Source organism: Diabrotica undecimpunctata, chromosome 10 (assembly GCF_040954645.1).
Source record: "Diabrotica undecimpunctata isolate CICGRU chromosome 10, icDiaUnde3, whole genome shotgun sequence".
Taxonomy (NCBI): Eukaryota; Metazoa; Arthropoda; class Insecta; order Coleoptera; family Chrysomelidae; genus Diabrotica; species Diabrotica undecimpunctata.
Window position 1 is genome coordinate 17,882,763 of NC_092812.1, and position 22,769 is coordinate 17,905,531.

At 35.3% G+C, this 22,769-nt stretch overlaps 1 protein-coding gene across 4 annotated transcripts in view; it reads left to right on the top strand.

The window, feature by feature from the left end:
• LOC140451825 (palmitoyltransferase ZDHHC20-A-like) overlaps nt 1–22,769 on the top strand; it is a 97,102-nt gene that overhangs the window by 27,194 nt on the left and 47,139 nt on the right. For all 4 annotated transcript variants that reach the window (XM_072545717.1, XM_072545715.1, XM_072545716.1 and 1 more), the window contains exons 5-6: nt 833–962; nt 8,495–8,624. In XM_072545717.1, the coding sequence (XP_072401818.1) occupies nt 833–962; nt 8,495–8,624 (260 nt within the window). The remainder of the gene's footprint in view (nt 1–832; nt 963–8,494; nt 8,625–22,769) is intronic.

Here is a 22,769-nt window from a genome sequence, read left to right on the forward strand (position 1 = left end):
AGAAAATGTTTTTAAAGATATTACAGTCACCGTGCGCTGTTGCCAGTAATTGTCATTCTTAAAGTAATTTAATGATTTCTTGAAAAATATATTTTATCTTTAAATATTTGAATTATTACAAATCAATTATACAATCTTATATATCAATATTGAATTATACAATCATGCACCGCACGCCCCTGTGACCAACCCTCTTCTACTTTCGTTACAATTCTTGCTTTTAGTTCTTTGCTAGCATGTGGAGTCATTTTTTGAGGTTGAACACAATAAGTTACCTGACAAATTTTAAGATTTAGCAGTGATAGTGACAGTATGTAAATAATAAGTACCTATTTATCGTTCAAAATACACTGCTCAATTTTCTACAAAATACGCTTTAAGAGTCGTATCAGTTTTTTTAGGAACTAGCTGTACCTGCCAGATCTATAATGTTTAAATAATGGTGGATGAGGCTGTATTTTCTAAATAAAAAAATACTCGGTAATAATTACTGTGTTGAATACCAAAAATGTTAGGTCTAACTAAACCTTATATATTGACAATGTCAAATTATAATTGTCGCATCATTCAACTTGATGACTAGGCTACTACCGAGCCGTATATTTATGTTATTCCATAACCTATTTCAATTACGATTTTTTCGATGGCTCTATATTTTACCTATTAATATTAATAATTAAGTCCTTATTTTTAAATACGCCCATCCTTACCTTCTATTCCACATCTGATTGTAAATTCAACACCACAATAATAATATTTTGAAACTTAAAACACATAAACATGCAAACGTGTGCACAAGGACTACACACATCAACCATTTAAATTTTTTTAGGGAGATCTACCTGGTATGGGGCGGTTCCACATATTGTTTTTGTTTTTTGTGGCAGTAATGTTTGCTATTAGTTTACTTTCATTGTTTGGTTACCACTGTTATTTAGTTATCGAGAACAGAACTACATTGGGTAAGCATTTTTTAATTCTAATACAATATTTTAGTTTAGAGGTTTGTGAGCACACAAATAAAAAATAAATAAATGAATATGAAAACAATTTGAAATAGAGAATACAGAGAAGCATATTCAAAAAGATAAATTGATTATTAGTAAGAAAACATAAAAGTGAAATGGATTATTCCAAACGAATTATAAAAGTGAAATGGATATACCGACGCTCGCAAATAAGAACATCGTCGTAACTCTATAATCACAACTTTTCAGAAAACGAGTTCAAAGTTTTTTAGTTTTTTCATTGATACAAACTAAGTTTTTATTAATTTAAACGTAAATTCTTTCTAGAGCTAAAAGAAGATTCGTCGCTATATGTCTATTAATTATGAAATTAAAAAAAAAAACTTAAATATTTGTAAATTTTAATTTAAAAAAACATAGGAGGTAAGTATTTACTTATTTTGAAGTAGCTAATATCTAATCAAGAGATACAATATAACAGTTTCTCTTTTTTAAATTACTAAATATCGTATGTGAAGATACCATGCAACTGCTTGCTATTTCTGAAGTCACTAACATCGTATCTAAAGATACACAATACAAACTCGCAAAGTACTGTCGAATCAGTTTAAGACCTATACTGGTCGTACCTCTTCTTATATCCGAAATTCCACACATTTCATCACCTTAATCTCCTCCCTCACGGTCGATCCCCAAGACATTCTCGTCAGTTTCGATGTAACATCCCTATTTACCAATATCCCCATACACGACTCTCTAGTTGTTCTGCGAGATCACTTGACCAATGATAACAAGTCTTTGGTTTTGGCAGATCTTGCGGAAAAATGCCTCCTTTCAACATATTTTTCTTTTAGAGGCAATTTCTACAAACAAATATCTGGAACACCAATGGGTTCTCCCCTTTCCCCTGTCATTGCTGACATTTTCATGGAAGCCTTTGAGTCTTTAGCCCTAGAATCTTACCCCTTAAAACCAAAAGTCTGGTTCCGCTACGTTGATGATACATTTATCATCTGGCCCCATGGTCAACATACCCTTTCTCCCTTCCTCGATCATCTTAACTCACAACATCCGAGTATAAAATTCACAATGGAAGTAGAAAATAATCGGTCCCTTCCCTTTCTCGATGTGTTAGTCACCTCCAAGCCCAATGGCCGATTGGGTCACTCTGTTTATAGAAAAAAGACTCACACGAATCGTTACCTACATGCTTCATCACACCACCATCCTGCCCAAAAGAATTCTGTGATCAACTCTCTCATCCATCGGGCCATTTCGATTTCTGAACCTGACAACCTTAGAGAAGAACTTGGCCATCTGCAAAAAACCCTTGTCGCCAACGGTTACTCCAAGTCCACAATTCAAAATATTACACACCGACATCTACATCCCCCTTTACACCCTAGGACGACAAATTCAGAATCTTCGGGTAATACTCCTGTGGCGTTTCTTCCGTATATTCGAAGTGTCACTGATAGGATTGGCAAAATTCTTCGCAAAGAAGGTATCAGGACTACTTTTCGACCACCCAAGAAAATCTCACAATATCTACCCTCTCCTAAGGACCCATTACCGCCCCTATCTTCCTGTGGTGTCTACTCTATTCCTTGTTCATGTGGACAAGTGTATATTGGCGAAACTGGTCGTTCCGTCAAAACTCGGATTCAAGAGCATCAAAGATGCATTCGATCAGGTCTTTTCTCCCATTCTGCAGTTGCAGAACACTGCCAAGAAACCGGTCATTCCATATTGTTCGAAAATACCCATATTATTTCTAAGAGCCCCTTCTTTTATTCCAGGAAAATCCGCGAATCTCTAGAGATCCGAAAAAATCCACATAATATCAATCGAGAGGAAGGATACTACTTGTCTCCCATCTGGAATCTCAGTCTAGAGCTACGTCCCGCTACCACGATGCAGCCACATGATTGGCCAGCGCACGCTTCTTGACGTTCGCGCCACGGAGTGTGCCGATACGTCCCGACACGACAGGTCACCGCGACTATAAATAGAGCGGTAGCGGAGTAATCGTCGGATTCACTCCCCGCCTCTCGACGCGTTAGTGTTCTGAGCTGTTGGACGCGAATCCCTGTCCTGGCATTTGGTTTTCACCTCTGGCTGCGTTGAGTAGTTGAGTTACTGTGACCAAATGCCCATCTTGGTAGTTAGTATTCGCCTCTGGTTGCGTTGAGTAACTGAGTTACCGTTGCTAACTACCCATCTTCCTGTCTTTTGTTTTCTTTTTGTTCTCCTGAAGAAGCTACATACAATTGTAGCGAAACGTCGAGATGAACCCACTTTTGGGTCACTCACAAATGACACGGTCCAAACCCGGAAGACGAATAAACTATAAAAATTCTACACTTTGTGTAGCATTCCGAAATTTTTGTGTAGCATTTTTCTTTTCACAACTTTCTTTTATTATTCTAGATTTTACTGTTTCTGTTTGTAGAGTATGGGACATACTCTTAGCCTGAATTTCTTTTTCTTTTTGCTTCTTGAACTTTCCAGTTCTGTGGTTGTCTGTATCTTTTTCTACCGGGGTTCTTTGCTATATCTATTTGGGACTTATCCATGTCATTCGCACATTCCAAAATCTCCGATGGACCCGCACTTAAGGACAAACTGTTATTTTCCTTTTCAATAGTAAATTCATCGAATAAGGTTTGCTGTTGGATTTCAGTTTCAATCTGGAATAAAAAAACTTTTAGAAGATTTGGGTTTCTTCATATTTGTTCAATTAGAAAAAGCTACTATAAAAACACGCAACCAGCATTAAAAGCTAGCTTTATCTGATATACCTTAGCAATATACAAGCATACATTAGGTTACATAAACTATACTTTTTAGAAACCTACCTCCAATATAGTATTCTCACGGACAGGCATAATCTCACACATATTTCCATCTGTGTTTTAGGTGTTCTGCAAACCGATCAAACTATCAATAACAATTTCTTCACGCTGAGTTAAAAATATTGTATATGTAGACCATAAAGTACTAGGTTACACCTCTTTATATCCAGGACCTATGTTAACGTCATTTTCGTGGGTGTCGGAGAACGTGTTAATCGTCTGAAGTTGTTATCATTGTCATTATTACTCCTATTATTGCCCTCTAAAAATTAAAAACACTAATAGAAATCGCATTTTTGGGACAATAAATGCCAATTATTAGCAAATATTAGACTATCAGTGTTAAAAATTTTTACATACCTATTACAAGGTTCATTAAATTTTTTCCTCTTGAACCCATCCTGTTTATTCCTAATTTACCGTGATATCAAATTTATAGAAAAACCGTTCTCTTACACCTAGTTTAAAAAGAAAAAGCTACACTGAAAATCAAAATACCTTGTATTTACGGTTTGTAAACAAAGACTAATATTATCGGAACTAGTGCGTAGTTGCGTCGTAATTTGTCTCAGCTCTACATACGACAAAATTATTTGCTTTGTATGTAATACGGTAAAATGGTAAATGAAGTTACGATAATATATTAGGGTCAGTTTACCACGAGAATAAGATACGATATAACAACTTTTTTTCGAAAATGTATTTTCTTTCAAAAACGTTCGTAATTTTTATTTTAACTTAAAAGCATGCATTTTTATATAGCAAAACGATCTGAACTCATTTAGGTTAAAGGAGATGTTCTTATTTGCGAGCGTCGATACTATCAAAACAAATTGTAAAGAAGAACGGTAAATTGTAAAGGAGAATGATAAATCGAAAAATATTATGAAAGTATAAAAAATAAAAATGGACGTGTCCCACCCTGCAACACATACACACCACAACACCAGCAACCTCAGAATATTGATGCTCAATCAATTCCTACACAGTATGCAATAAATAATAGCCACCATAGAAGATCCTCAACTAGCGATGAAGAATTCTGAAAAGTGGATGTTACCGATAGACCATCAGAGACAGTAACAAATAACAAATATAGTTGACTAGTTGGTCCCAGACCAAGAGGAAGAAGAATCCACTAAAACTAACGAAAACGCAAATAAAACATCAAAACCACCTCCAATATACGTCTACGGAGTAATTAAATACAATGAAATGATAAAACAAATAGATCTAATAGCAGAAAACACATAATACATCACAAAATCCTTAGCAGACAACACGGTAAAGATAAGTTGCGATACACCAGACACATATAGGAAAATAATAAAATACATGAGGGACAAAAATGTAGTACATCGCACTTATCAACCTAAAGAAGAGCGTGCCTATAGAATAGTCATCAAACACCTACAACATACGACGGACATCGATGAAATAAAAACTGAATTAGCAAAAAATGGACATAAGGTTAGAAACGCGATGAATTGCATAAGTAGAACAACGAAACAACCTTTAAACATATTCTTCGTTGACTTAGAACCAGCAGAAAACAACAAAGATATTTACAAACTGACAAATCTTCAAAATAGAGCTATACAAGTGGAACCTCCAAAAATAACAACAGGGATCACCCAATGCATGAGATGTCAGTAATATGGCCACTCAAGATCATACTGCAACAGACCATTTATGTGCGTCAAACGTGGCGGAGAACACAATACGTCAGCCTGCAAAAAAAGTAAAGATACCCTGCTAGGTGTGCTTTATGTGACGGTGCCCATCGAGTCAAACAATGCCAATAATCGTATGAATATTCAACCAAACGCTAACAATACAACAACTAGACCTACAATGCGTACAGCAATATCAGTGCCTCTAACCCATTACCCAAAACAATCGCAAGGCAGCTATGCTAATGCAGTAAGAAATGGTACTCAACAACAATCAAACATTAATGACATGATGAACAAATACTTAGAGGAATTCAAAAACATGTTCCAACAATTACTACAACAAAACAGCACGGTCCTAAACATGCTGACAACGCTTATATCTAAAATTCAATAGAGAGTGGAATGCCAATGGACTTCCAAAGCACAAAAATGAGGTCGACTTATTTCTACTACACAACGAAATTGACATTCTGTTATAAGTGAAAGCCATTTCACAAGTCAAACTTACTTCAAGATATCACACTACACAACCTATTCCTCAAATCACCCAGACAATACAGCCCACGTTGGATCAGCTATTCTGATAAAAAATACTATTAAACATGCAGAACTACCAAAGTATGCTGAAAATTGCTTGCAAGCTACAGTTATCAAAGTCAGTATGAGGTCTTACGAACTAACAGTCGCAGCAGTCTACTGTCCACCCCGATACAACTTTAAGAAAGAAGACTTCAAAAACTTCTTCGAAACTCTAGGACATAAATTTATTGCAGGGGGAGACTTCAACAGCAAACATATATTATTTGGATCTCGTCTCACAACAACTAAAGGCAGAGAACTAGTAAGCCTAATATATGAAAACAACTACCACCCTTTGTCAACAGGCTCTTCTACATACTGGCCAACGGATCCAAACAAAACACCTGATCTGCTGGATCTATTTTTCACTCAGGGCATCTCTCCTGGTTACATGGAGGTCATGCCGAACTATGGTCTCTCATCTGACCACTCCTCAATTATAGCAACCATCAGAAGCTTTATAGTCTACAAAACAGCCACACCAAGGCTACACATTGGGAGAACTAAGCCTCAAAACAATAAGAGAGATAGACGAAATATTAACGGCTTTAAACAACACTCTTATAGAGGCCGTACAAAATGCTACACCTGCGAGCAATACAGGTAGCAAAGCCCAATACATCTCAGCTGAAATTAAAAAGTTGGTAGCTCAAAAAAGGAAAGCTAGGACCAAATGGCACCAAACTCATGCCCCAGCAGACAAGACTACATTAAACAGGCTAAGCAATCAACTAAAATCCAAACTTAAAGAGGCACAAGAACTGTCATTTACAAACTACATAACAAATCTAAACCGGTACGATAACTCGATATGGGAACCGATCAAAAACTCCAAAAAACCCAAGACTCCGGTACCTCGAATTAGAAACGAACAGGGACTAACATTACAGTGGGCCAGAAGTGATGAAGAAAAAAGAACGCTATTTGCCGAGCACCTAGCTCAAGTATTTACTCCCAACAACAACGCTCCACAAATTGAAAGGGACATAAATAACATTCCAGAGAACATACCAGTAATCAGACCACTAACCAAAAATGAAGTTCAACAAGAAATCCAATATTTAAACATTAGAAAGCTCCTGGGCTGGACAAAATAACACCCAAGATGATGAAGGAACTACAAGATAAAGGAATCAAACTGATTGCTCTCATCTTCAATGCTATTCTACGATTAAACTACTGGCCAAAGCTCTTTAAAACCGCTGAAATAATACTAATCCCAAAAGCAGGAAAAAATCCAAACGAGGTTTCATCATATAGGCCAATAAGCCTACTACCAGTCGTATCCAAAATACTTGAAAGGTTACTGTTACAAAAAATTAACTCAGATCCCAATACGGAGGAATGGATACTCAACCACCAATTTGGCTTTCGAAAAAAACACTCCACAATACAGCAGGTTCATAGAATAGTACACACCATAAATTCTGCAATGGAAAGCAAACACTACTGCACATCTGCTTTTCTAGATGTTAGTCAAGCTTTTAATAAGGTTTGGCACACAGGCCTGATTTTCAAAATCAAGACATATTTACCCATCACGTACCTGAAACTGTTAAAATCCTCTCTGAGTGGGAGAGAATTCCGAACAAGAGTGAATGAAAGTAATTCCGATAATTTTCCTATTAAACCTGTTGTTCCACAGGGCAGCGTTCTTGGACCAATATTATATGTGCTATACACAGCAGATCTACCCTCCACTAATGAAACCATCACTGGCAAGTTTGCAGATGATGCTGTCATCCTTGCAGCCGACGAAATTCCAATTATAGCATCTAACATTCTACAGGTACAACTGAATGAAATCGAAACATGGTCTTACAAGTGGAGAATTAAAATGAATGAAACAAAATCAGTCCAAGTGACTTTTACCTTGAGAAGAGATCCGTGTCCCCTAGTTTCACTTAACAATATGCAACTTCCCAATTCTCTAGCACTAAATACCTAGGAATACATCTTTACCCAAAACTCACCTGGAAAGAACATATTTTTAAGAATCGGGAACAAATTGACCTAACAATGAAAGATTTAAACTGGTTAGTAGGAAGGAAATCGAAACTGAGCCTTGAAAACAAAATCCTTGTATACAAAACCGTCATAAAACCTATCTGTACGTATGGAATCCAACTCTGGGGATGTGCGAGAAGGTCAAACACAGCCATAATTTAAAGATGCCAGTCAAAAATACTGCGAACGATAGCTGATGCACCTTGGTATGTGTCAAACCAAACACTTCATGAAGACCTAAGAATCCACCCAATAGGAGCCCCTTGTTCCGCAGCCAGCAAATTAGCTTATAGAACTTTATTTGTGTTTTGATTGCTAAAGATTTTGTCATAATAAAAAAAGGGAACCATATTTGAATCTAATAATTATAGCATAAAAACATATACAGCACTTTTTTTGTTGTTTACAGAAGCGTTCCGGCCACCCAATTTTAGAGATGTAGGACCTGATAAGTATGGTTTCCATATAGGCAGGTATAAAAATTTCCAAGAAATTTTTGGAGATGACCCAATGAAATGGCTCTTTCCTCTTGACACAAGGTATATTATATTTTTTTGTCATTGATAGATACCACTTCAAAGATTGTAGAAGACCATTGTATGTGCATATGGTATTAATGCTAAATATATTGTGCAATCATTTGGTGTTCAATTACACGAATGAAGGATACAATAACTCTTCATTCAAACTGTATATGATTGTTCACGTAATGTAAGCTATCAATGACAAAAAGTTCTTGTTTTTCAATTCATTCAAATCATAAAGGTCATTCAAAAAACTATTTTGAATAGTATATTATATTACACTTTTTATTTATTATTAATAATTTTTTTTTGTTAAAAAAGTTAAAAGAAGTCCATGTTATCAGTTTAAATATAACATTTTTTGTTTTATCAATTCCGTCACATTGTTTCTGATTATTCAGCAGAAGCTTCTGAATCCAAATTTTTAGTGATAATAAGCAACATAGAAGGCTCTAAAATGAACAACTAAATACCTTATATTAAACTCTACTATTACAACTGCATCAAAGAATTTTATACGGTAGGCTAATGGACAGATAAAGAAAAAACAAAATCACGGTTTCCTATACAATAAAATCAATTGTTTTTTAATGGTTATGGCATGCATAAAGTAATTTGTTGTCCTTCGTTGGAAAAACTCTTAGTTTTAGTTGGCATTGCAGTGTGTGGAGTGTTAAAAAATCTTAAAGTGGCAAAGTTCCCGGAGGTTGGCTGTATACCATAGTAGTCAAAAAACTTTACAATGAAGTAAAAATTTGTAGTGTAATTGGTATGTTTAATAAAACATTAAAATAAAAATTCAAATGGATTATAATTGAATCGGTCATTTTGAAACGGGGCCAACTCCACTTTTTTAAATTTCACAGGAGAGGTAAAAAACTTCTTATCTTCATTACTATTAAAAATTTAATTTTTTTTATGTATTTTGTGGTTTTATGATTTACTATACAAACCGAGGAATATTATAAAAATAATTTTTTTGAATTTTAAAAGACCTAGAAACCGAAATGACCCGTTTTCAAAATGAACAGGTAATAAAATTAAAAATAGTCAATATAATATGAATATTGTTTATTAGAAACATTAAACTGCTACACTAAATTTAGAAGAAAAAAAAACAAAAAGATTTAAAATAAATAAGGATAGTTTAATGGTCTCCTTGTTCCGCTTCTTCGGCACTGATAGTAGAACATTCACAGATCATGTTGTAGCATGGCTTGTGATTATCTGGAATCTATTGTAAAAGCCTTCAATTTTTTTTATGTTTATTGGAATTTTCCCCTGATAGTCAGGAAGATTTTGAGGATCAGGTACAAACATGGGTGAACTGCCCTTTTGGTGAGGTTTTAAAAGTTGAAAACGTTCTTCAAGAATGCCATCAATGTATGGTTTAGCTAACACCATACCCAAATTATCTGAGGAAAAGCTAAATTTATAATAAGAGTTAATACTGAATCTAACCTTTTCGTTTTAACTTCCTTACCAAAGCTTCCTGTGGAACTTTTTTTTTTAAATCTGGCCACCATTTTTTTAAAAGCAGCTACATCTATGTAAGTAATAGGTATGTCTAATATCAAATTTATTACTACTAGATCAAGACACGATTAAATCTTCATAGAGAGAAAATCCTGTCGTAGCTATGAATTTTTCTTTTAACGGTACCTAAATCTCTTGTCACAATCATTAAATGAGTGGCCTCGCTGTGGAAAGTAAATAGTAATTTTTTTGAACTCCTTGGTCATTACTAGTGCCAGAAGATATCGAATAACAGTATTATTGCGATTCTGACCTGGACGTCCGTCACAAAAGAGATGCAGCTCTTCAAAGTTTTCTGGAATTTTGTTGTTTATATAGTCATTTAAAAAAGAGCAAACTTCATCGAGGCCTCTGTGTCATTCGCCTTCGAGGTAAGAGTAAAAGGTTGCTTTGTTAGTTTTATTGTGTATTTTGATTCCTCACACCTTTTTTCCGTTTTAAAGGAGGAGATTTACTTGCATTACTATCACTACACGACATTGTATTACGCACAGCGTCTGTTTCCAAACAGGTCTATACAACTACTAGATAGATTGCATCGTCAATATAATAAACCGTCATACTGTGGGTAGGCTAGATATAATAGACCATTATACTGTGGGTGGGTACAAATCGCCGTTCATTTTGAAAATGGGTTATCTGTAGGATATAACTCGTTTTCAAACTGAACTGATATGTGGGGTATGCTGGTATGTGGGGTATGCAGATCTAGAATAGAAATGGCAAGAAGTGGACAATAAAACAGTCTGAAATCAAAAAATTAAACTCCTTTGAGATGTGGTGCTACAGAAGAATCCACAGAATATCGTGGACTGAAAAAGTAACTAATATAGAGGTGTTACAAAGAATGAAGAAAGAATGTGAAGTCATAAAAACTGTTAAAATTAAAAAGATTCCAATATCTGGGTCATATAATGAGGGGCGAGAAGTACGTATTACTTAGATTAATTATGCAAGGGAAGAGAAACCCAGGACGACGCAAAATATCCTGGCTAAGAAATTTGAGAGAGTGGTTCGGTTGCAGCTCATTAGAATATAGCGATGATGATTTCCAACCTCCGATAGGAGAAGGAACCTGAAGAAGAAGAAGGGTAAATTCTATTTTAATTTACATAAGAGACCTTTATGCCAGACTTTATCAAATGCATGGCTTATGTTCAGGAAGACCGCTGAACAGTACTTATAATTTTCAAAGTCTTCATTGATTCTCTCTACAACTGTATGTACCTGTTTTATTATTGAATGTTGTTTTATTAACCCAAATTATAAATTATAGTGTGATGGTATTAGTTTTTTGTTTTCTAATATTGGTATTAGCCTAATAAATCTCAGCTTCTCAAACACTTTGGAAACCACTGGAAGAATACTAATAGGACAGTAGGACTTAACATTTTCTGGTTCTTTTGTTTTTTGTTTACTAATATTGGCATTAGCCTAATAAATCTCAGCTTCTCAAACACTTTGGAAACCACTGGAAGAATACTAATAGTACAGTAGGACTTTACATTTGCTGGTTCTTTTCCTGGCTTTAGTATCATTGTTATCTGTTCTAATTTCTATTGAGGTGGGAAATATCCTAAGCTCGTTATAGAGTTAAATAACTGTGTTAGAAATTGGAAGCCTTTCTCTGGGAATTAATGCAGAGTTTTTCCAGTAATAAAGTCTTATCCCGTTATCCAGGAAGTTCTAGTTAATAAGGTTTTGCAAGTATTGAAATAATCTCTTCTTTAATTTGTAGTGAGTATTTTTCGTCATTTATTGGTGGGATTGTATAGTTCTACCTTCGTTAACGAGTAGTCAGTGAATTGAGTTGTGTCTAGCTTTTGTAAGTATTCCTGAAAAGTTGCATTTTTTTGCTTTACTGAGGTCTGTTTTTTGAGCATTCCTTTCTCCGTTACTTTTTCGTATATTGTATTGGAACAGTTTTTATTCGTATGTAGGTTTGTTGTTAATAGTGTTGAATTCCATGCTGCTTCCTGTACAACTGCGTTAAAATGTTCTACTACATGTTCGATCTGTTTATCCGTCTTTAGTGGGATGTGTAAATGGGTTTGATTGTTTACTTGACATCTAAAATAACTCCAATTGTTGTGTAATTTCAGCTCTTTTCTGTTGTTGATATGTTTTTACTTGTCGTTATGATAACCGGTTAATGGTCAGAGGATAAATCAAAACAATACTTTGGTTTAAACTATTTTTCGTTTATTCCTTTAATTACAGCGAAATCGATAACATCTGGAATTTTCGCGGGGTCTGCCGGCCAGTATTTTGACTCTCTTGTGGATACTATTTTTAGGTTATCTATTAGGATTTCTTTTTACAGTTCACAGCATTTGGTATTATTAAGTCTAGAGCTCCACATTAGATGATTTAAATTGTAGTCTCCGCCACAAATAAACGTAGGTCCAAGTGTATCACAAAAGGTTTTAAATTATGTTTGTTTAATTGAATGTTTTGGTGGACAATATATAACTGAAAAAGTTATGTCCTGTCCAATCTTCTACAACTACATTTGTGGCTTGATTGAAATCAGTATTATGTCTAGTTTATGAGTAATTATAAATGTATACAACTCATGGTTGTGTTGTGTCAGGCCATTAGCATTCCATAGTGCAAATTTTAGTATATTAGTCATTAGTTCATTTTTGAGACAAGTATTGTGAGTGAGTTTAGCATGGTGCTCATTTGTTCCATAAGCTCTTTCATTATATTCTTTAATTCCTGTATGTCATTTATCTGAGTGACCATTGGAATCTGTTGTTTGTTATTATTTACCATTTGAGCATATATAAATCTTTGTGTTGTACTTATATTTGTTGTAGCCACTGGTAGCTGTTGGTTTTTTAGTAGTTGATTCTGTGACTTTTTCTTTCTTAAGGTTGGAAATGTTGGTTTCTGCAGTTGTTTATGTACACTGCATCCTCTGTAATTCACTTGGAGGTTATTACCGCGTGTACACATTTTACTAGATCAGATCAAATTTTTTAGGGCAGTCCGCTGTTGGCTGATTTAGAGAACACAACATTTTGCACACATGTATTGATGATGGCAGAAATTTTTTTGTAGCCGTATCTCTGGCATTTAGTTAATTGTACTAACTCCCTTTTTAGTCTTGGAGCTTTGACATCAATTTTTGCGTTTAGTAAATGTTCCATCTTTAATGGCATGTTCCATAAATTTCTTTATTTCTTCTTGAATTTTTAAGTCCACAAAAAAAACACTGGTAGGGGTTTTTTGTAGTTCTTTCGTAGTTTTTTTTTTGTAGTAGTTCTGTACTTCTTATGGAAATGGATGTGGATACTGATTATATCGGTTGGACATCTTGATTTAAATAATACTATTAGGCGTTACCTTTGATTTCGGGATTCCAAATAAATTCACAACACATTTTTGACATAATCTCCCGTACTAATACTAGTATATTTGTTTTAAAATAATTAAAAAGTTTAATTTAAAATCTCATAATAAATACTTAAAATTATAAATTGAAATGACATATTGTCGATGTTTAAAAAATTAACTTTCCGGGAACGCTATGACTCCTACTCGAACCTACACCCGCATCTGGGTTGGTCAGAAGACACCAGCCAACTAAAAAAATGTTTGGTGCAGTCGTAACAGTAGATGTAACTACTGTTGGCGTCTATTCGATAATGACAGTAATTTTCATAGAAACTAGTTATATGAGTTTTCCTCTAAGGTCGGTTCAGATAAACCAGTACCTTAATCTGCAAACTGGATTTGGTAAATTTAATGACGGCTTCGTTCGTGTAGCTTCTTTAAATCTCCGAGTCTTAAAATACTACATATGGCCCATCTTGATGTACGGAAGTGAGATCTGGTCACATAAAGTAATATATCTGAATCTTGTGGAAGCTTTCGAAATTTGGTATATATATTAAACCTAGAGCTAAGATTAATACTATTATAAAAATTTATATTAAACTCACCAGTTAATTTTTATAATAGTATTAATCTTAGCTCTAGGTTTAATTGTACTAACCGCGGAAATCTTTCCGAACATATTTATATATATGTATATATATATATATATATATATATATATATATATATATATATATATATATATATATATATATATATATATATATATATAGTCTTAAACGCTTTTTCTCTAAGGTGTCAGGTGTAATGTCTTTATTTAGTTGCATGCACAATTTTTCTCAATTGCTTCTTATTCTTTGCTTGGTTTCTTGCTTTTTCTTTGCTGATTCTCCTTGTCTCTAGAATTGAAGTTACATTATCGTTCCATGTCTTCATTGGCCTGTCCCTTCGTCTCTTAATCTGTCTTCTCGCTTCCCATACTTGTTTAACTGGTCCCTCTTGATTCATTCTAGTCATGTGTCCATACCATCTTAGTTGGGTCTCATCAGTTTTCTTAATAATGGGTTGGACCTTAAGATGTTCTCTGTTTCATTTCTAATCATGTCCAACCTAGTTATGCTTATTATTCTTTAAGAAAATTCATTTCTATGCTCTGTATATTCGATCTTAATTTATCAGTAAGCGTCCAACTTTCACTACCAATAGTTAAAATCGGCACACAATACCGTCTTGTAGATGGCCACTTTGGTTTTTTGGGATACTTCTTTTTTAGACAAAAGCGTACTTTTGATTGCGTGATACATCCGAGCAGTAGTTTCTATTCTCGAACTTAATTCAGTTTCTTCAGTTCCGGCTATAATTTCAGTGTTTCTGTTCTGGTTTCTTTAGTTATGTCATCCAAGATGATGTCAAATAGTATGGGGCCTAGGACTCCCCCTTGACGTAAACCCTCATTTACTATAAACTCTTCGGATTCCATATTATCGGTTCTGACCCTGTTGCATGCATGTCTGTATATACTCATAATGGCTTACCTGAGTTTGGTATTCACACCTTTCTTTTTTAAGCATATATCTATCACCTTCCTTGGAGTACTATCAAATGCTTTTTCTAATTAAATAAAGGCTTGGTATAACTCAAGAAAATCCGGGATGCAAAAGAAAATCGGTACAGCAACAAATGTCTTGAAGAAGAAGTTCTGCAGAAAAAGAATGACACGTTTTTTAATATGTACAAAAAGCTGAAAGAAATAACTGGAACATATAGATCAACTGCAAGGAGTTTACTTGATAAACTAGGAAATATTATAGTCAATGAACAAGGCAGATTAGAGAGGTGGAAAGAATATATTGAGGAGCTGTTTGATGACGATAGAACAGAAATTCAAATCGAAAATATATCGACTGGTCCAAACATAACACTCGATGAAATGGAAAGAGCTATAAAGCTGTCAAAGAATAGGAAAGCAACCGGTCCAGTTGAAATTCCAAGCGAAATAATCAAACTATTCGACGATAAGGGTAAACATTCTCTTCTAAGCCTCTTCAATAAAATATACGAAACAGGACATATACCAGACTGGCTACTGTCAACATTTGTTATGATACCGAAAAAAATAAATGCCAAACAGTGTAGCGATCATCGCACTTTCAGTCTGATGAGTCATGTACTGAAAATTTTCCTAAGGATACTGCACTCGAGAATTTACAACAAAATAGAAGTACAACTAAGTGAAACACAATTTGGTTTCAGAAACAACCTTGGAACCAGAGAACCACTCTTCGGTTTGCAGGTTATGGCTCAAAGATGTAGGGATATCGAACAATCGGTATACATGTGTTTTATCGACTTCGAAAAGGCCTTTGACCGAATAAACCATGACAAACTTATAGATGTCTTGCAACGCAACAGGTGGGAATTGATGACCGAGACCTCCGTAATATATAAAATTTGTATTGGCATCAATGTGCAAACATACGAATTGAACACAACACGACGGAAGCAGTGGAAATACGACGTGGAGTGAGGCAAGGATGTATTCTATCGGCTCTACTTTTTAATATCTACTTCGAATTTATTTTCAAAGAAGCCTTTGTTGAACATACAGGCATTAAAATCAACGGAATTAATTTCAACAATCTCAGATATGCAGAGGACACGGTACTTATTGCCTCCAATGAAGAAGACCTGCAACGACTTATAAACAGGGTAACCGAAGCATGTAATGAATATGGGTTAAAACTTAATACTTCTCAGACAAAACTTATGGTTGTCAGCAAAACGGAGTTACAACCAACGAACATCAGAGCGTATGGAATAGAGTTAGAAAGAGTTCACAATATTACCTATTTGGGTGCAAATGTTAACGATAACTGGGATATAAATAAAGAAATAAGAATACGAATGGAAAAAGCCATAGCCGCCTTCTATAAATTAAAGAAAATTCTAGTTAATAGAGATATTACGTTAAACCTTAAAATCAGATTAATACGCTGCTACATATTCTCCACATTGCTGTACGGTATGGAGAGCTGGACCCTTACAGAGACATTAATGAAAAAATTGGAGACCTTTGAGATGTGGATTTATCGACGAGTTGGGTGGATCGAATAAGAAATGAAATAGTTTTATATCGAATAAAAAAGAGCACAGAAATAACAAAAACGATAAAAATTCGAAAGTTACAATATTTCGGTCATGTAATGAGACATCCAGAAAGGTATAACCTTTTACACCTCATAATACAGGGTAAGATCGTAGGAAGGAGAGGCTCAGGCCGAAGAAGAATATCGTGGCTCCGAAATCTCCGAGAATGGTATCAAGTCACCACCGCTAATTTATTTAAAGCCGCCGTAAGCAAAGTTTCTTCTTCTTAAAGTGCCTATCCGTTCCGGATGTTGGCGATCATCACGGCTATCTTTACTTTATTTATTGCAGCGCGGAACAGTTCAGTGGTAGTCATGTTATACCACTTTCGTAAATTTTGAAGCCAGGAAATGCGTCTTCCTCCCGGTCCTCTCTTACCATTTACTTTCCCTTGGAGAATCAGCTGGAGAAGGCCGTAACGTTCTTGATTTCTCATTACATGTCCTAGATATTCCAACTTTTTAGTTTTGACGGTCATGAGAATTTCACATTATTTCCCCATTCTACGCAGGACCTCCACAAAGCAAAGCAAAGTTATTATTGCCAATATGATCGCCAACGTTCGATAATCGGACAGGGTACTGAAAAAAGAAGATAACTCAATGCTTGAATTAGGTGCGTTTTGTATTAATTTCGTGATTGTAAAAATGTGGTCTTGGATACTTTTGCCTTTTCTGAACCCACTCTATGATTGTTCCAGTTTAGAATCAACTTCTTGTAAAACACGTTTCTCTAATATTCTCTCGTACACTTTTAATGGGGTGCTCAGTAGTGTTATACCTCTGTAGTTACTATATACATTCCCGCCTGTCTCCCGGTTTGAAGATGGGTAGAATAACCCCCACTTCCCAATCTTCCGGTATTTTGCTCTCACTCCGTGTCTTATTACAAACTTTTGTTAGCAATTCAATGCTCTTGTCGCATATGTTTTGAATAATTTCCGCTGTGATTTTGTCAAATCCAGCTGCCTTACCTTTCTTAAGTTTTTGTATAATTTCTTTTATTTCTGCTATTATTTCGTCTGGATTTTGGTCTTCTTACTTTACCTCTTTTGATTCTTCTTGGTTGCTGTCTACATCATTTTGGGTGTTCAGTAGATCCTCGAAATATTACTTCCATCTATCTAAGGTGTGATCATTATCATGTGTAGTAGGTGTCCTTCGTTGCCTCTTATCTGCTTTAGTGTTTGTGGAGACGTTTTGGTTCTTAGATTCTTCAGAGTTTTGAAGAATAACTTTTGGTTAGTGTAGTTTCCATCTTGTTCCCAAATTCTTCCCAACTTTTTCGTTTCGCTGCTAGTACCAGTTCTTTGACTTTGGTTCTCTGTTGTTTAATTTCCGTTAGTTGTCTGTGGTTTCGCTTCTTAGATAATTATTCCAAGCTATCTTCTTGGTCTTTACTTCTGCTTTTATTTCATTGTTTCACCAGTTTGTACACTTCTTACCTCTTTTATTTCTTGGTATTCCACATACTTGTTTACCACCGTTTAGTAGTGCTTCTTTTAGTTTCTGACAAACTTGGTCTAAGTCACATTCCCTTTCAGCGTGCTCCGTTACGTAGTTATCCACGTAATTTTCAAACTTCTTTGCTATCTGCTTGTCTGCTAGCTTATATGACTTAATTACTTTTATAGAGGGGGTATTATGAGCTCCTACCGCACTCCCAAGCTGGTTCTAGCTACAACTAGATAGTGGTCACTATTTATCTCAGCTCCTCGTTTTACTCTTACTTCTTTAATTTGTCTTGATGGTCTGTCCACTAACACATAGCCTATGTTGTATCTTTCTAAAAGCCTCTGCTTTTTACTTCTCTTGTGCATCTTTGTGATGATTTGATTTTTCTCAAATTCTTCAGCAAGTTTAACTTCCAACGTTTTACCAAAATGTGGAGCCAATATTCAAAGACAACCATTCTTCTTCTTGCAGTACCGTCTCCTATCGGAGGTTGGCTACCATCACAGCAATTTTTACTTTGTTGGCTGCAGCTCTGAACAACTGTATTGAACTGCACCCATACCACTCCCTTAAATTTCGCAACCAGGAAATCCTCCTACGTCCCACATTTCTCTTTCCCGAGATTTTTCCTTGGACGACAACCATTAGATATTAGATTATTAGATAGATTAGATAGAGACAACCATTAGATCTCGTTAAACCACGAAAGGTTTCATACTTAGGCCATATTGTAAGAAATGAAAAATATAAACTATTAAATATTATCTTAATGGGCAAAATTGAAGGTTGGAGAGTAACTGGTCGCAAACTACATTCATGATTCAGAGACATAAGAAACTGGTACGGCATACCTGATAGCACAGCAATCAGATAAGCGGAAGAGGGATCCCGTCCATTGGACAACCAAAAGAAGAAGAATCTGAGAAACCCTTTTACTTATGCCTTTGTTTCAAGAAAATTGTGTATGTACCAGTGTACTCTTTAAGGAAAATATTTTGTATCAAAAAATTTCTTTTTTGATTTTCTGTTAAAAAATTGAAGGACAAATACATTAAAAGCAAAACGGTTATGGAGATTTCCGAAATTCTTACGAAACTAAGAATATTTAAATTCACCTTGTATTTTGTGTTGTTTAAATATATTTGGTATTTAACAAGTATTTTATGTTTGGGTATGTAGATAATATATTATATAACATGGATCAGTTTATGAGTAGCAACCAGGCTTACGCATAATAGTTTAAATATTTCAACAGTAAAACGAGAAATTTTTATATGTAACTGATTTTCGACCGGCTAATGTTTAATAGTTGCCTTAACTGTTCAGTCTACTGTCATGTATCAAAATTATAGTTTTCAAATATACCATTTTCATTTTTGTAAATTTTTGAAGACCCCCACAATATATAGGTAAAGTCCTACCAGAGATCTAAGAGAGTCATTAATATTTATTATCGATAAGTATTATCGATAAGGCAGCGGGGGATCGCCTCTGGACAGGATCGTACTGTTATTTTCGATTTGCATTACTTATTCGATTGTTAGGTGTGTTTAAAAGCCGGTCTTTATCACTGTCTACTAAAGTTGTAATACTTGCAAAAATATTTACATACACTACATTCACATATTTACAAAACTTTATCATTTCTTAATTGAGTACAAAAAGAACAGAGGCAAAAATATTTTAGAAAATTATTTTCAAAATTGAGGTGTGTCTAAAAGCTGGTTTTATACCGTTATCAACTGAATTTAAAAATATTTATATAAATTACGTATACATAGAAAGTTTACCATTTATAAATACAATTCAAAAAGTACTTACATTTAAAAAAAATTACATGGGCAAGTCAGTTTCACTATCACTGTCGTTATCTAGATCTATAAGAATTAATTCTTTGAGCAACCTATCTGTATTTATATAAGATCTTTCCATCTTAAGAACATGGGCAATACTATTTTTCCAGCTTTTATTGGCTATTTTCTCCATTTCTAATTCAATTAGACGAACCACAGATGAATTTATGGTGGTCGAAACATTACTTCTCCTTACCGATACTTTTAGCTCATGCCATATCTGTTCAATCGGATTGAACATGCAGTAGTAAGCAGGAAGTCTTAATACTGTATGACCCATTTCTTCCGCCAAACTGTCGCAACTCTCAACTTCTCAACTGTCTCGTTTATTGAGAATCCCTAAATAAGTACCTAAATGTCCATATCTAGAAAGATATGCTCCCTAATCATGGAGTTTGCTATGGTCTGAATTTTCTTCCGTTTGACTTGCACGTGTGACCCCATGCCACTGAGGCATATGTGAGGGTTGGCAGAATTATAGCATTCGCCATTCTGATCTTTGTTTTGAATCTTAGTCTGCTTTTTGGTCCTATTAGTGACGAGAGTTGACTCCTAAGAAGCTTGGCTTTATGCACCGTTTGCTTGACATGTTCGGTGAATGTTAATTTTTTGTCGAACTTCATACCGAGGTATTTGGCATTATTTGCCCATTCAATAGGAGTATTGAGTATCCTATTAGGTTGTCCTTTTCTGTTTTGGTACACGACGGTCTGTGTTTTCTCCGTGTTAACTGCGATTTTGCTCTTTATACACCAGAATTGCATACAGTTCAGTGCTATTTGTAAGTGTCTCGTTGCGAGGTCGGTATCTCTGCTGCTAGCTGCTATTACAGTGTCGTCAGCATATAGGCTCAGCATTGTTCTGGGTTCTGTTGGGGCAACCGCCGTGAAAATTGTGTACAGGTACGGCGATAACACCGCTCCCGGCAGTACTCCGGTCTCCATGGTTCCGACCTCGGATAGGGTTGGCCCTATCCGAACTCTGAACCTTCTGTTGGCAAAATACGATGAGAGTAGACATGTCGATTCGCTATATCTAAATTCGTTTATTTTATACAGTAAGGCTTCGTGCCAGACTCTGTCAAACGCTTTGCTGACATTGAGAAAGGCGGCTACTGTATACTTCCTCTCGTTAAACCCTTTAGAGATGTTCACTTCTGAAACCGATCTGCGCTTCAGGTATTGTCCCTATCATCTCAAACTCCTCTTTTAACCTGGTTAAGATAACTAACTCACACTGCAATTTTGCTTATTGCTGGTAGTAAAATTATGAGCCGGTAGTTTTTTTTTAAAGTTCTGTTTTTCCCGTGTTTTCCTATCATTATCACATGAGTCTCTTTACGTCTGTCATGAAAGTACCTTAATCTTAGGATGTAGTTGATTAAGTTTGTTAACTGTACGATTGCTTACGCTGGCAGATTTTATAAGGCTCTATCAGTTATATTATCTGGTCCTGAAGCCTTGTTAGTGTTAGTCATTTTGATCAGCTGTTTGATCTCATCTGGGGAGGTGTGTGTAAGTCTTATTTCGTCCCTTCTCCTTCTCAGAATTCGCCTTGTCCTTTCTACTTCCTTCGTGAATTCTAAGTCCTCATTGAGGGGTAGCTATTCATACATTCCCTTCCTAGTGTGTCCTTCACGACTTCCGCTTTGTCTTTTTCGGTATATACACTTCCGTTTTCTCCATGTAGGGCCGGACTTGGTTTCTTGTCCTTTTGCAATATTTTTGAGAGCTTCCATAACGCAGATTTGTTGGGATTTAGCTTCTGGATATAGTTGCCCCAGTTGTCGTTCCTGTGCATCTCCACTTGTTTTTTTATTTCCATATTTAGTTCATTATTAATTATTTTGTCCTTTCGGTTCCTCGTCCTGTTGGCTCTCCTCATTTGCCGTTTTTTTCTTGGATCGGTTCTTTCAGCTCATCGCTGATGTCCCTGAACCTTGCTTTGGTGGTTGGTGTTGTTTCTTCCTTAGTGCTAGCGTCTAATGCGTTTTGTATGTTTATTTTATTAGTTTCTGTTTGGTGCTTATTGTAGGAACTGCTATTATTTTTTCGCTAACTATTCTTTTGTAGTTTGGCCACCTTGTGCGTTTTCTTTTCTGAGGTTGCGGGTAGTTCGTTACTACTGCACCTAGTGTAAGTACAATTGGGTTATGTGTTGAGTCCCCTTCATTCATAGATTGTAATTCGTGTTGTTGATCTACGTTGTGTAGAATTGCTCTTCTGTCTAATGTCTTGTGTCAATTTATACTGCCATTAGGAATGGTACTGGGATCGTTGGTGTGGGGGAACATTCGGTGCACGCTACTATTTATGAAGTCGTAGCTATTTCTAGAACGATCCGTTATACTTGCTATCATTGTTTATCCGATAAAGGATACTTTTTTACTTTAAAGTTTAATTTACTTTTTAAAATGCATATAGTGTGTCTCAGTTGTGGCAGATTATATAGAATTATGAGAATTAATCTGTTTTGATTCCCACGTAACAAAACAAGATAGTTCATTTAATTTTAAAAAAGTGTATTTTGAAGGTGGCTGACGACTGAACCGTCAAAATAAAGTGTTTCTAATTTTTAAATTGTGGTTAATTTCAATTCATATGGTTAATATATTTAACATGATTAAAGTATGAGTATCTGATATAAATATAACGTACAAGTTCGGACATAGTATACTCGGTGTATTCACGGTGAGCTCAAAACTTTATACACACAACGCAAAAGTCTAAGGATATTTTAATAATTTGACAATACCAATGACAGAAATTTCATGACCATATAAATTTGCTTATACTATAATTGTTGATACAGACACTCACTTCTTA